The sequence below is a fragment of the Neopsephotus bourkii genome, unplaced genomic scaffold (genome assembly GCF_033783945.1).
Source record: "Neopsephotus bourkii isolate Nb327-2 ecotype Australia unplaced genomic scaffold, CSIRO-AGI_Nbou_v1 NB_121, whole genome shotgun sequence".
Taxonomy (NCBI): Eukaryota; Metazoa; Chordata; class Aves; order Psittaciformes; family Psittacidae; genus Neopsephotus; species Neopsephotus bourkii.
Genome location: NW_026900638.1, coordinates 1,037,075 through 1,052,006, shown reverse-complemented (window position 1 = coordinate 1,052,006; position 14,932 = coordinate 1,037,075). Strand labels below are relative to the sequence as shown.

The window sequence follows — 14,932 nt, the reverse complement described above, 5'->3', positions numbered from 1 at the left end:
TTGCTGTACATTCATTTGCTGGAAGCAAATAGTTATTTAAAAACAGATAATTGTAATTTCTAGAAACAGCAATTTAATTGCTTCTTTTGCATAGTAGGTGCAATTTGAAGAGAAAATATTCAGGGTTGTATGTATACAGGCATATGTATGGTACATGTACATTTGGGTTGTGAACCAAGCTTACAAGTCATGAGAAACAGATGCGGCTTTCCGATTGAAGGTTCAACAGTTCTCCATTACACTATGCTGGTGATGAGTTCCTTTACCCCAGCGAAGCTCTGGCTGTAGTGATTATTTAAAAACCCCACACATACTATTTTATGCCTACACTTTATATTTTGAACTTAAAGGTCTTCTAGAACTTTAAGACCTGCAAAGTTTCAAGATGTAAAGTCTGTGGGATGAATTCTTTGGTGGTGTAGTCAGTGCAATTTTCATCATTGTGACAACTGTGATGTGGTGAAAATGAATTCCACGATTAACTTACATATTTTTTTACAGTATTGAACTTGCTGTTTGATAAATCATTGTGTCACACCTAATTTTTATGTTATAAAGACCTGTGATAACATGTTCCTTAATTAGCCATCTCATAACGTTGATGACCCTGAAGAAACTGGGAACTCTTACCTTATTTAGACTCTCCTTGTATGAAAGCAGTTCCAGATTTAGTAATCCTTCTTGTGTGTCTATAAACATCTCCACTGCACACCATTTCTTCTTTCAGATGAGCTGATAAAAACTGTATGGTGTGTTCAAACATAGGCACATCTCTGATGTATAAAATCATCCAGTATTTTCTTTTGGCTCTATTAAACCTCTTCTCAACAATCTTAACATTCCATTGGCTTTACTACATGAGCTCAGCTCATGTAGCAATGCATGTTATGTATACTTTTCCATATATTGAACAGTATACATAATACATTTTCAGTACACCGGACTAGTATATTCTTATTGATATTTGGTTCTTGTTTTCATATGCATTACTTTTCATTTATGAATACTAAATTTTATCATGCTATTATAAAGATGTTTAAAGCATAGATGGACCCCTTCAAAAGGTAAATAGAATCATAGAATCATAGAATAGTTGGGGTTGGAAAGGACCTTAAGATCATCAAGTTCCAACCCCCCTGCAGTGGGCAGGGACACCTCACACTAAACCATATCACCCAAGGCTTTGTCCAACCTGGTCTTGAACACTTCCAGGGATGGAGCATTCACAACCTTCCTGGGCAACCCATTCCAGTGCCTCACCACCCTTATAGGAAAGAATTTCCTCCTTATATCCAATATAAACTTCCTCTGTTTAAGTTTTAACCCATTACCCCTTGCCCTGTCACTACAATGATCCATCCTAAAGTAAGACTCTAATTCACATGAACTAAGTTGCCTGATATGATCCTTGGTTTTACCTTCAGAGACTTTAATTTTCCTTAGTATTTTGCAGACATCATTATGTTGACTGAGTGATTGATATGAGATTCCTTCTATTACATACTTCCTTTTTAGCCATGGAGCCTTAATCATCAGATACTCTACAAGACAAATTCATAGACTGTGTTTGTCTATGTGCTTTCTTCTAGACACTTCTAACTTTGCGATGTCTCTTATAGCAACAACATCATTTTAAAACAACTGTTCTGTTAATCCATCATAGTTTTAGAACTAAACACTTCTTCAGAAGGGCTAATACTTCTACTTGTGGCCACTTGCTTACCTTAATTTTTCCATGCATCACACTGGGACAATTTTACTTGTCTGCTACTTGCTATTTTTTCTTTAAACTCAATATCCATCTTTTGCCTCTGTAATTTCATTTGTAAAGATCCCAATTACTTTTAGGTGTTTTTTGGTACCACAAGGCTATGTCAGACTACAGGGTTACAGAGAAAGCTCTTCAAGGACTTCCCCACATCTTCTAATGTATTTTCATTACATGTACAGTCACCAATTCTGACTGGAGAACCTTTTTATTATAGAGTACAACTAAACAAAGCTAAAATAGTAATCCTCTAAAAGGCCTCTGAGAGTAAATTTCCTTATATAGACTGTGTAGGAGGGCAACAGAACAAAATTTGGTAATTTGCTATTCTGAGGAATAATCAGTGTATATGAGACAAGTATCCAAATATATCTTGAAAACTGTAAGAGTTGTACTTGTCATTTACGGTATACCTCACCGTTTATCACAGTGCTTCAAATCGCCTATGAGGTTATGAATGTTCTCTTAAGTTGTTAGTATTTCATTATATATATATATAAAATCAGGCTATTGTTTTATTTTCATATATACCAAGATCTTTTTCATAACAATAAGAAAATCTCTGCAGCTGAGACACTGTTGGGGCTAAAAGGTAATAAAAGTGGATATTGCATTTCTTTGCACTGTGGTCTTCATACAGGTCTATACAGTGTGGCACAATAGATGATTTCCAAGGTTCTTATAAACTCAATATATTGAACTATTTTTATGCCATTAGTTTAAACAAATGAATCTAATTCCAAAACACACATATACCTCTTATGTATTGAGGTTTAAATCAGTCTCAGATTTAAATTCTGGTTTTGACCCACTGACCATATTTGGCTACCCTGGTAATAAAACATAAGAAAAGTAATATAATGGGTTTAAACTTAAACAAGGGAAGGTCAGGTTAGATATAAGGAACAAGTTCTTTACTGTGAGGGTTGTGAGGCACTCGCACAGGTTGCCCAGAGAAGTGGCAAATGCTCCATCGCCAGCAGTGTTTAAGGCCAGGTTGGACAAAGCCTTGGGCTACGTGGTCTAGTGTGAGGTGTCTCCACCCATGGCACAGGGGTTGGAAACAGATGACCTTAAGGTCCTTTCCAACCCAAGCCATTCTGTGATTCTTTGATTCTAAGTGCAAAAAGAAAAAAAGAAAGCATGAGGCAAAACTAATCACTGCATACATCGACAATGATGCAGGACATATCTGTGCATTAAAAGAGACGAGCCAAGCCATGTTGAGGATTCCAAGATTAAATGAGTTTATTGAGTTAGTGGTTACAATGGTATGTCAGATACCTGTAATCCAAGCTACACCTACATATTTGCCTCTAAATTCTCACACTGTCAGTCTCCGTGTCTCTAAACATTCCACCACCAGGTCTTCTATTACTAATATTATAATAATAATCATAATAATAATAATCATAATATAAAAGGCAATGTCAATCACCATATTGTGCTTCATACTCCACCATAAGGAATTCAATTGGCAAAAGTAAACCTCTGGTCATATTAATGGGATTAACTGAAATGTGATCAATCATAACACTACTAGAATATAAAGAACAAAATATGGTTTAAAAGAAGCCTTTTTAAGATGAATTAGTTGTATCTGTTTTAAAAATTCACATACTATAATGAAGATGACTTAAAAGTTATATCATTTAATTATTGGGCCACACATTTAAGCATATTGGCTAGTACATTTTTGCACTGGAACAGAAGCAATACAAGCTTTATGGTCTACCATTACAATTCCATTGTTTTTCACTTAATATACCTGCCAACCTAATGTTTCTTGCATGCATAAAAATTTCTGGGTTTAGACTTGAATTTATTATTTAACCCACACTTACCCCCATGATGCAAATTTGTTGGCCAATTTAATGCTATAGCTTAGCTTAAAAAGGAAGCTTCGAATAAATCCTTTCCACATCAGAAGAGAATGCCCTAAATTTTGGCATTGCAGAAAGTTAGTTACTTCAATAGTCTCAGGTTGCATGCAAATTGACACTGTTTCCCCCCACCCCATGCCAGACGCATACAAGTCGGCAGGTATGCATACAAAAAGAATATAAAACCCTCCTGGTAAAGCTTAGTGGTTTAGAATGAATCCATAGCTTTAAATTCACTTAAGGCCTGTACAGGGGAAATATGTTTCTTCTGGGACCCTCTTCTCACTCTTGTCTGATATTCTTCTGGTTTTTCTCTCTTTACTAGAGGTTTCTTCTCAGGGGCCTTCATCTTCCAAGATACAACTGGTGAGTTCACTGCAGCAGTACCATAGACCTTCTGATATTTAGTAGATGCCACATATGATGCTTTCACTGTAAGGACCACAGCGTTCATCAGATTTTTAGCTGCCTGGATGAGAGAAGTGGCACTGTCCAGCTATAACAGAAAAGAAAATGAAATAGAGCAAGGTTAACTCCACAACTGGATTGTTGGAACATTTCCTGACTCAAATCTGGATGCCCTCTTATCTTGTTAAAGATGAAATGAATACTCTCCCTCAGGATTAATCAAGGAGCTTGCAGTAGCAAGCACCATCAACAAACATGAATCAAACTGTAAAGGTAAGACTGTAGTACCTCACGTTAAATTTGTTAATAATTTAAAGGAAAAGTTTATGTCTGGGGTGGTTTTGTTGATTCTTTTTCTACAGGTGAAGAAGTTGCTTCTTCTTTCATGAAAAAAGGTTACTTCTCACCGAAACCTTTAAAAATGTACTTTTACAGGTCAGAAACCACAAAACAGGTCAATGGGGATATTTCCCAAGCGTTCAGGTTTGTTCTAATTATTCCTGTTTAGCCTAGGATCACACCCCAATGATGTCTACAGGAACAGTGTGAGCTTGTTAGAGAATCCCATCTGAAAAGATGAAAGGAGATTTTGAAACCCCTACAGAAATAAAAAGATGAAATAGTTAACGGCAGGTTCTTGTAGCTCCTGTAGTATGTGAGCTACTTATGTTCACAAGGATCTTACTTTATGATTAGCAGGCATTTCGTACATACGCCTTTGCATTTCTCCCATGCACGAGGCTGCCTGAGGTTCTTTTGGATGTAAGAGGCCTTAAGAATATGTTGAATTTCAAACTACTGGGACTTCCAGTGAGGAAACTTCCATCATACACTGAAACCAAGTACATAACAGTGGCCAAATTTTTTCGAAAGGATTTAAGCTGGTAGTGGAACATCCAAAGCAATGTCTTAGTGTTCCAAAATATGAATTAGGCACTTGCCAATATCAGCTGTATATCTTCAAATTAGTGGGTGCTAAAAATATGCTCTTAAATACTGTAGCAACCCAGGTTACTATTTAGGATGCTCAACGATCCCTTCCCAAAATACTGGAAATATGGGATATATTTTTTGTGTTAAAGACTTTTAGTTCTACCATGGAAGCTGCCTCAAATTTTTATAAGTCTTTCCCAATCTGTAGGAATGATTCTGGATGTAATATTATTTTACTTCTTTAATTCCACCTCACTTGCTTAATAAGTTCTTCACTATTTTTATTCAGTATATAAGGCCTGTCTAAATCCAAACCTTTCCTGTTCCATATTTTGAGAGCATATGATTCCTTAACATTCATGATAAGCAAGGCACCCAGGATAAGTAATTGTAAGGCAATAACAAAAAGCATATACTTCACCTCCAGTATTTTTAATCATTAACAGAAGAGTTCAGGAGAAACCTCTTTCTGAAGCATCAGTGACTGATGTGAACAAGAATTATCATTACAAGAAAGCTCGTGTCTGGAGCACAAAAATCTATAGACTTACCTATTCTTTTTTATTTCCTCAGCTGTGGCCTTATACTCATTATGATTCATTAAATACATAAACAGCTACATACAGTGAGATGAAAAAGAAGGAGCATTTTAATGATTTTCATGTACTTGGTGCCATTCCCTGAAATGAATAGTTAATTGCCTATCCCTGGTAAATATTTTTCTTCAGGACTAATTTGTATTTTCTGTTAGGAAACTAAGTTGAAAGACAGAAAATTACATTATATGACAGAAACATGACTGTTCAATAGGGAGTAATGAAATATAATTCAGTATAGTGTTATTCTATAACCACACTACTGCATGATTTATAAGGCAATCTGTATGTTTGTTGGCAAATAACAGATCATACTCTATTAAATTAAGATATTCTAATTTACTGCAGAGATCTACAATCAAGCATTATTCATTGTTAAATGATTCTTTTTGAAACACTGGTGGATTGATATTGAATTTAAAGCGATACCGTCACATAGCATTTACTTCATAATCATTGTAGATGATAGACTGGATCAAGCCTATATTGCACATTCCTGAATGAATTCTACTAGTTGAAGGCTTCTAATAGCCTCATATTTTCCAGAGTTTCTTTATGAAAAGAGCTTTGGTAGCTGTTTCACATGGGGCATATATTAAGGAACACAATGATTAAAGGCAGCATTTTGAACTGATGCAGCACTGAAATGAAATGCTTAAAACCATACAAAGGGTGCAGTCTATACCTTTAAACACATTAGTAATTTTATGGAGTATATTGATAAGGCTGTACAAAAGCATGTACTTCTGCAGGATTGGATGTGGATTGCAATGATGTCTTTTAGAAAACAACATTACATATTTTGATACCATTTGAATTATCTGTAGTTCAATCTGCTGCTACAGTAGATAAGAGCTCCCTATTTTCACCATTATTAATCACGTTTTAACATGTAGATGCTTAGTCTTTGTTCTTAAAGTCTATTCATAATATAAAATACTTTAAAATCTTGATATCAGAAAAGAGACATAAAACCTCCATATTAGTGTAAGCTATGAGTGTTCCGCAAAATCTGTGGGTAGCCATCCCATACACCCAATTTAGCTACCTAAGATCTTCAGGTGATTTTGTTATTGCCTCCAGCCCCTTGCCTCTACTATGGCTTAGTAAAGAAGAATTAAACTCAGTGAACATAATTTCAGTTAACATTTAGATCTTGCTACACCACTGCGTGACTTCAGTTTTAAGCTGTGCTTTGTAATCAGCGGAGCTACAGTGGCATAAAGCTGGAACGAGGCAGCAGTGAATCAAGCCCTTAGCGCGTTAATTCCTCACAAAATCTGGGCACAGAAACATACACTTTTCCTAACAGATAATGTTAATAATAAATAAAAAAAAGAAGGAAAATTAACATTTCAAATAAAAGAACCACTAGGAAATTACTGCACAGTAGAGAAGGCAAACTTCATTCCCTAGTAATGCTTAGGGAATTATGAATATAACAGAGCCTTTGACTTGCTACACAAAGTAATTGTGTTCTGCTACTCAGATTTCTTTACAAATACGTTTGCCTCCATTTAGGAAAAAAACAACCCTCTTAAACATAGAGATAAATCCAGGTTATTAGCCCATAAACTCAGTGAACCCGGAATGCTGGGGAAAATTCAAAATTCATGAAGAATCTAAAAATCACTGCACTGGAGTCGGTTGCTTCCCCAGGTTAAAACTGCCACCTACCCAGGGAAGGCATAAATCACTCAGAAAATAATGAAAAAGGATTCTTCTTCAAGCTAACTTTGCAATTAGTAAATGTAAGGTTAGAAAACTGGAGCAGGAGAGCCTATTATCTGCCAAGAAGATAATTTCAGGGTTTTCTCCCCAAAAAGATCCTTAAAGCTTTGAGGAGTTTTTGATCTGCTTGTAAGCTTTGCTGCATTTTTCTTGCATTATATTGGAATTTTCCAAAATCTTCTGACGATCAAGATTTCTTGCTTCTTTGACATACACACGTAATCTAAGTAAAATAACCAACAATTACAATACCAAAATATCTAAAGAAACTGGAGAGGAGAAAGATGGAAAATTTTCTCCTTAACAGCAAGCAAATGAAAAGAGATGTTCTCCCTGCATCGTTACATCACTGTAATGGGCAAGAATTATACCACAGTTTTTAGAAAGGAGATTTAATTTGCAGAGATACCTTCATATTTATAATCATAAATACACCACAAAAAGTAAGAGAAATAAGGAAAAAAAATCTGTATGTTCAGTGAGCAAAGTTATAGTATAGGTCGTTTAAAAAGAGGTGGCTGTTTGAGAATGTTCTATATTATTGTTGATTTAAATACACGTTGGAAAGCAGAGAAAGACATCAAAATAACTGTAGATCCTAGTCTGGAATATGTGAGCAGCATAAACAGAATGACCTATGAAATTATAGACCAGTTCAGCTGGCAACACTCCCATACACAACAAATATCGTGAAATGCTATTACAGACTCCATATATAAAGGGAGGAAAGAAATACAGTTAATGGTGACCAAATGGTTTTGTGGGCGAAAATATTTTCAGAGTAACCTACATCATATTTTGACATGATAAAACTTTGGTTTGCTTAAAATAACCGTGTCTATATGTTTGAACCTTTGAAAGGTGTTCTGCTTGGTACTATGTGACAGTTTGTTTAAAAACTCAGCTGATGCGAAATTAACATGGCACATACAGAATGATTCCAAATTATCTAACAGCTAAGCTTCCCAAAGTATGTCTACACAAAAAAATCACTGCTCAAGAGTGACTTTTGCAGTGGGTTCTTGGAGATACTCTTTGTCAGATTTACAATATTAATATTTCTGTTAAAAACTTAGAATAAAGTCACTTAACGGATGAAATTTGCAGATAATGTAACAACTGGGAAAGTGGTAAGTCATACAGAAGGCAAGTGTTTGGTATCTAATAAGTTGGCAAGAGAGACGTAGATTTCAGTTTTAACTTTAGAGCAGATGATACTTATACAACAAAAAAATCTATTCTGTGATAGAGTAAAACATTAATTGGCTATCCAAAAAGAAGAACTTTGATGCAATAGGTTAAATTATCATATTCAGATTATTGTGTGTTCACAGTTAAGGAATACTGAGTCCTCAATGCAAGAACAATACTGAGGAACTGGTAAGAATTTAAAGAATCTCAAGAGCAAAAAACACCTTTTATGGTAAAGATTCAGTCAACTCTTTCTCCCATGAATAAAGTGAATGATTAAAAAATGAGTTGCTCAAAATCAGCAAGTACATAGTAACAGAAAAATGATAGTATTCCAAGTTCAACAGATTAGGCAGTTATAACAAAACTCAATGGCTGAAAGGTGAAGTCGAACATTTTAGTTATTACTGAGCTCAATTTTTTAAGCAGTGATATTAATAAATCACAGGAACTCGTGAAACACTGATTCCACCTCTAGAAATGGTGAAATCAATATTGGATGCTTTTGCTTAATATGTACACTTTATGCATAACTATCAGACATTTTTAATTCACATCAATTCAGGAAGCCTATGAATCAGTTATGCAGAATGGCCCATATTGACCTTGAAATGTATGAATGAAAAAAAAGAGTATTAGCAATTACTGCTAAATTTGGTTTAGTCTGGTTTACTTCTTACAGATTGGGAAGAGGAATTGTCACTTAACATGTTGAAAAAGAACCTGCAAGCCTTTGAACACTCAGCCAAGGCTTGATTTGCATGCCTTTAGTGGGTAATTTAGGCTATTTTAGGATAGCCCTCAAGGCTGTTTGTGAATTCAGGGTGGCTTCCCTGCTTCTCGTCCTTTTCAAAGCAAGTTCAGACTTTCATGGACAGCTACAGTTGCTGTTATCACAAACCAAAAGTCTATTAACAGCCCTTAGAGCAACTAAGGGTACATGAAGCAATTATGAATCTGGACAGTGAATCAGAAATGCCATTTTCCCAGATTACATTCTTATGCAACAGAAGATTTTCCTCTCAGCTGTGCTTAATATTAAATCCAGTCCTACATATGTATGTAAGATATATGTAAGAAAAACCTCTTATTCATAATACTTATGTCTTACATTTCTGTGGCACATTTAATTCATAAAATGACTCTATTAGCTACAGCCAATGCAAAAATGGCCTATTTGCTATTCAGATGCACTCATCCCTATTGTAGGAGGTATATGCTATAGGAGTTAGCAATGCTATGCATTGGCTGAAGCTGGATTTTAGTCAGGCACTTGGGAATATGTATAAAGTTTTTTTGCTAGACATGGGTATATTGTGAGAAAACTCTTATATATTTGAAATTCTAAAACAAAACAAATATTAGAATTTGGAATGCAGTGTGGTAACAACTGAGTTAAAAAGTGATATGTGGCTACATAGAGAAAATAGTATTAAATTCTTCTTTTCCTAGCTATTTGTTTTTACATTTGATTGCAATTAACTTACTCCTTTCTACATGTTGAATATTTAATTCACTCTGGGGGTAGTTGTGTTTTATAGCTGACCAATCCACTGAATAACTGTCCTCATCGTCATTTTCTTAATTAACTTTTCGGGATTCCCAAGCTCATTTGGTTGTATTTACTAAAGGCTGCCATCTCATAGGACAACAAGAAAGCACAGAAGTATACCAACTAAGGGTATCTATCTGTTTTCTGTGGAATTTTGCCATTTTAAAGCATGTGTTTAATTTACATGGTCATCTTGGATGATTAACAGGAAAGAGATTTTCATATGACTGATTTGAAGATAGGCTTTTACCTTATCTTTGAGGAGAAGATCAGACCTACAACAGAGATGAAGTCCAAACTATATTTGACAGGATAGGCTAACTCAAACTATATTACCAGCAGGCTTACTGAAGAAAATTAGAGCAAGAAGTCTTTTGAAGCTCAGTATTAGGTCCAATAAAAAGTCATTAATACAAAACTGTATTTAAGTGGTCTGTGTATCACTAGGACTGTATACACCATCTTACACAGGGATTCATACGCCAGAAGTCTACACAAGATATGGCATTGTCTGAACCTGATGTCACACATTGAAAAGCTCAGACAGGACTCTGTTAAAAGCATCTCAGTACAAATTTCCACTTTCATATCCAACTGCAGTTAAATACAAAAAAGGAAACACAGGATACCCAACTAGTCTGTGCAACTGATCTCCCTCCTCCTGATTTCAGTTCTGATTTGTATGCAATTTGCAGACAGCTATCATTTTTTAAAGTCCAAAATAATCTAGTGCTCTTTCAAATTGAGTTCTGGATGCAAACCTATTGTTCTTTATCTACAGAACAGGTAGAATAACAAAAAAAACACGTCCTTCTTACAGTCTTACCTGAAGGGAGTCCAAATCAAGTCTGGTTGGCTGGAAATTGTACTCAGTGGTAAATCACAGGAGACTTTGGATGAAAAAAAGTCAATACAGCATAGAAACACTATATTCTTTACATGAGGATGTGTTATCTCCTGCTATTCCTTATGAGTTTGTCACAATGCAAACAAAAAGAAAAGCAGCATAATGCAGGGCTTCAAACTGCAATGCCGAGACATGTGATATTTTCCCAACTTCTGTTTGCATTTGTAAAAGTGTCAGAATGGTATCTCTATGTGAGTTATCTCCATGCCTTCAGCTGTGAGGATATGTCACATTTTGAGGCAAATTTGCTCCTTCAACTAGCTTCCTATCTCTAAAGTTATACTTGCCCAGGTCAGCACAAAGACACTTTGAAGATAGCTGCTCTACAGGCATAGCTGGCTTTTCTCAGTAAGGGCCTGGAAACAATGCATCAAACGGAGTCAAAATGAATAAAACAAAATCCTCTTGTAGAACGTAAGATAGTACCAGGGCTGTTCCTTGCTACCTCAAGTTTGCCTGCTATTGTTCATGTATATTTAATGTCTCATAGAAGCAGATAAAGGGCTTGATCGCTCAAGGTATTGACAATTTCTGTGGTGCTAAAAGGCTTTTGTTTCCTTGGATTTGAGGGTCCTTGCAATGTTGCTCAACTCAGTCTGTGAAAACGTTCCTTCTAATTCCCTGAGCACTTTCCAGGACTTCACAACACTATGCAATGAAATAAAGTAACAAAATTAAATCTCCACAGTAGCCTTCAAGATAGAGCTCCATTTGAGCTTTTCCCAGCACTGAAAGAGCTAGCTTAATAATATATGACAAATAGTTTGTAAAGGAAACGCTAGCATTCTATTCCAAATACATTATTCACAATTAACTGTTCTATTTGCTTGACCAACACAATCAATGGTTAAATAACATTCACTAAGTATTCTGTATTAAAAGTTTTTTTTTTCCCTGGTCAATTACTAACTATAAAATTTGGGAATGCATTTGCTTATTACAGTTTTAACTTTAGCTGACACTGAAAGTTATATAAAAACCTACAAAACAGCTAAGAATTACTGGAGATTGCAAACGAAACCAAAACAAAACAGAAACGTTTGGAAAGGCTGTTGCATTTCACAAGGAAACAAGCAAAGATGACAGGAAAGAATGAATTGGAATGAGTAAAATATTGCTCTGAATTGTAAAGGTTCATTTATATTACTCAGATTCTATTATGAAAATATTAATATAATAATATAATACTTTAGGATTAAAAAAACCCTTTAGAAGTCATCTAGTCCAATGCCCTGTTCAAAACAAATTGAGTTAGATGAGATTGTTCAGGGTTTTGCTCAAATTCAGAGATGCCCAAGGATGGATAACCTCCCACATCTCTGGACTAGAGATCTCCATCCTCCACTTGAATTTCAAAACCCCTAAGGTAAAACTTATTTCCTTCTATCTAACTGGAATTTCCCATGTTAAACTTCTGTTTGTTGCCCTTCCTCTGGCAAGTCTGGATGTGATTCTTTTACATTCTCCTGTTAGGTAGTTGAAGGCAAAAATCTCTTTCTTTAGCCTTCTATCTGCATTCATGCAAATGTATCTAAAAGAGTAGTTTACGTCGTTGATTTCATTTTCACTGTTACAAGAGCAAATGTCTTATGCAAAGGAAAAAATTGAGAAGCTGTAGAAGGGAAGAAACAATATTATCAATTATTGACAAATATCTAACAGCTCACTCAAATTGCTTAGGTCCTATACTATTCTCTTAAAAAAATATTTAATTTAGGAAATTCTAATTTACTTGATCTCTGTTTTCTTTTGCCATTCAGTGCTGTAGATAGTGTTTTCCCCAAGGAACAAATACAGAAGTACTTACAGCTTCAGTGATTCACGTAACCCAAATGGTTTCTGTGCTGTTCACCTCAGGACAATCTTCCTTATACAAACAAAATTAATTCAACCAAATCTCCAAATTTTCCATCTAATCCAGAATTTATGTAAAGGAGATGAAAGTATAAACTCAGCTGTTGCTTAGGAGAATGGAGAAATGGAAAACCATTTGAACTGACTCTTTTCTTACAGAGCTATTAACTTTAATATTGTTCATTAGTCATGATTATCTATAGATGTGTCTGTGCTTACTTGGCATCAGTTAAAAATTGTGACTGAGTATCTTTTAATATTAGTCAGAATCCAAAAACTTTTCATAGCTGATGGCAATGGAACCCCCAGAAGCACTTTTTCAGAGGTCTGTAATTGAAAATTTCTCTAGGAATGCAGGCAAGATAAATAAGGGCTGCTTTTATGAGGGATACTCATAAAAACCATTGAGGCAGTGACCTAAGTGAGGTTTTCAGAGTTTCCATTTCTATAAATTAAGTCCTATCCCGCACACATCCTGCCTAATTCCAGGTGCTGGACCAAGGCATTCCAGGCTCCTTCTGTACTTGGTGAAGATGACCAGGAGCCGTGGAGCACTTGAGATCTTTCACAGGTTCAATTTTTATGGAGTACCTCACCTTTTTAATTATACTTGGAGATCCTAAATTGCATCAGAATCCTAAAGACAGTACAGTGAATCTGGGCAGAGATACTCAACATCTTCCAAAAAAATTGTCCTTGGATCTGACCCAGTAGGTCAAGAATTCAAGCTTACTGATTATTTTTTAATTGGTTTTGCTTAATTCTTCTCTTTTGATCCCCATAAATGCCATATGGGGGAAACCCACACACTACAAAACAATCTCTCCAGCCTACAGTAGCTAACAATATGGGGCTTCAAGACAGCTACTTTATATAGATAAATGCTCCTTAGAAAACAATTTGAATATTTCTGTCCAGAATGAATCAGGCAGCTTCCTTTCTCCAGCTAAGTTCACAGAAAGTTTACATCTCTTCCATATGAATGCACACCCTTAATAGACCCCCAAGGCTAAGCCTTCTTATTCCGTGCTTGTGTGGATTCATGGTTTAATTCACCTGCCCATCCATGTCTCTGTAATAGTTTTAAGATGTTACTAATCTAATCAGTCATCAGTGTGTGGCTGAAACAAGAGTATCTGCTCTCTAGTAATGGCGATTTTTCTCTTCTAATTATAAAGGAATCCTGTAGTGAACATCTGAGATGCAGGTGTTTACACTTGGCTAGATGAATGAGTAGCCAAAATCTCTTCACAATTCAAGTAAAACCTTTCTGAATAATAAAATGTTCAGTTTTCATTACACCATAGGCCTACTCATCTTTTGCACAACTTGAGTAGGGTAAGTTCCCACTGTTACTGCAAGATTTCTTTCCAGCTCTATATTTTACAAATCATAGATCTACAATGAACTTTTTTGCCTTTTATACTATTATTTATTTTGTTAATTATTTTTTGGCCATCTGGAGTGGAAATTGAAGTATAGAATGGCAGACAGAGTAATGCTGGTCTTGAAAATTATCTAAGCCTTAAAGGAGGATGAAGTGCTTGAAACTTATCATGATTCTATAGATTTCTTTGGCCTTGAGTGTGGCTCAGTATTCCCATTTGCAGAAGAGAAGTAATAATTTTTACTTCTTTTTCCAGTTTTACAAGGGTACACCACTGTGTTTGTTTTGATTCACTCAGATTGGACAGATAAAAATACGAAGGATTACGTTTGAGAAGCATCATGTTTAATGTCTTTGAGATGCAACTGTCCCCGAAACAGAAAGTCCGGCATGTTTAGGCAGTCCTAGTTTCCTCCAACCACTATACTTCGTACAAGTGCTACTGAACATTTTTGTTGACAATTCAAATGAGCTGAGGTCAAAGTTTAAAAGCATTGCAATTTAAATCAACAGGAAGAGTCCTCTAGACTGCTGTGCACTATCATTGTGACTTCTTTTGCTTAAGTAAGATTAAATCAAAAGTAATTCATTTTGAGTCAATGGTGTTATACCAGCCTAAAACTGCAGCAGGAGAGGGCAGGGTGATAAGCATCTATCTGCCAGCTGACACCGTTTGCAAACAGATGGTGCATTTCACAGCTCTCCCTCACTTTTCATATAGA

At 35.6% G+C, this 14,932-nt stretch overlaps 1 protein-coding gene across 3 annotated transcripts in view; it reads right to left on the bottom strand.

The window, feature by feature from the left end:
• Positions 1-2,991: 2,991 nt before the first annotated feature.
• Positions 2,992-14,932, bottom strand: part of CTNNA2 (catenin alpha 2) — a 505,102-nt gene continuing 493,161 nt past the window's right edge. For all 3 annotated transcript variants that reach the window (XM_061365551.1, XM_061365559.1, XM_061365568.1), the window contains one exon: positions 2,992-4,147. In XM_061365551.1, coding sequence (XP_061221535.1) covers positions 3,860-4,147 — 288 coding nt within the window. In that variant the 3' untranslated portion in view covers positions 2,992-3,859. The remainder of the gene's footprint in view (positions 4,148-14,932) is intronic.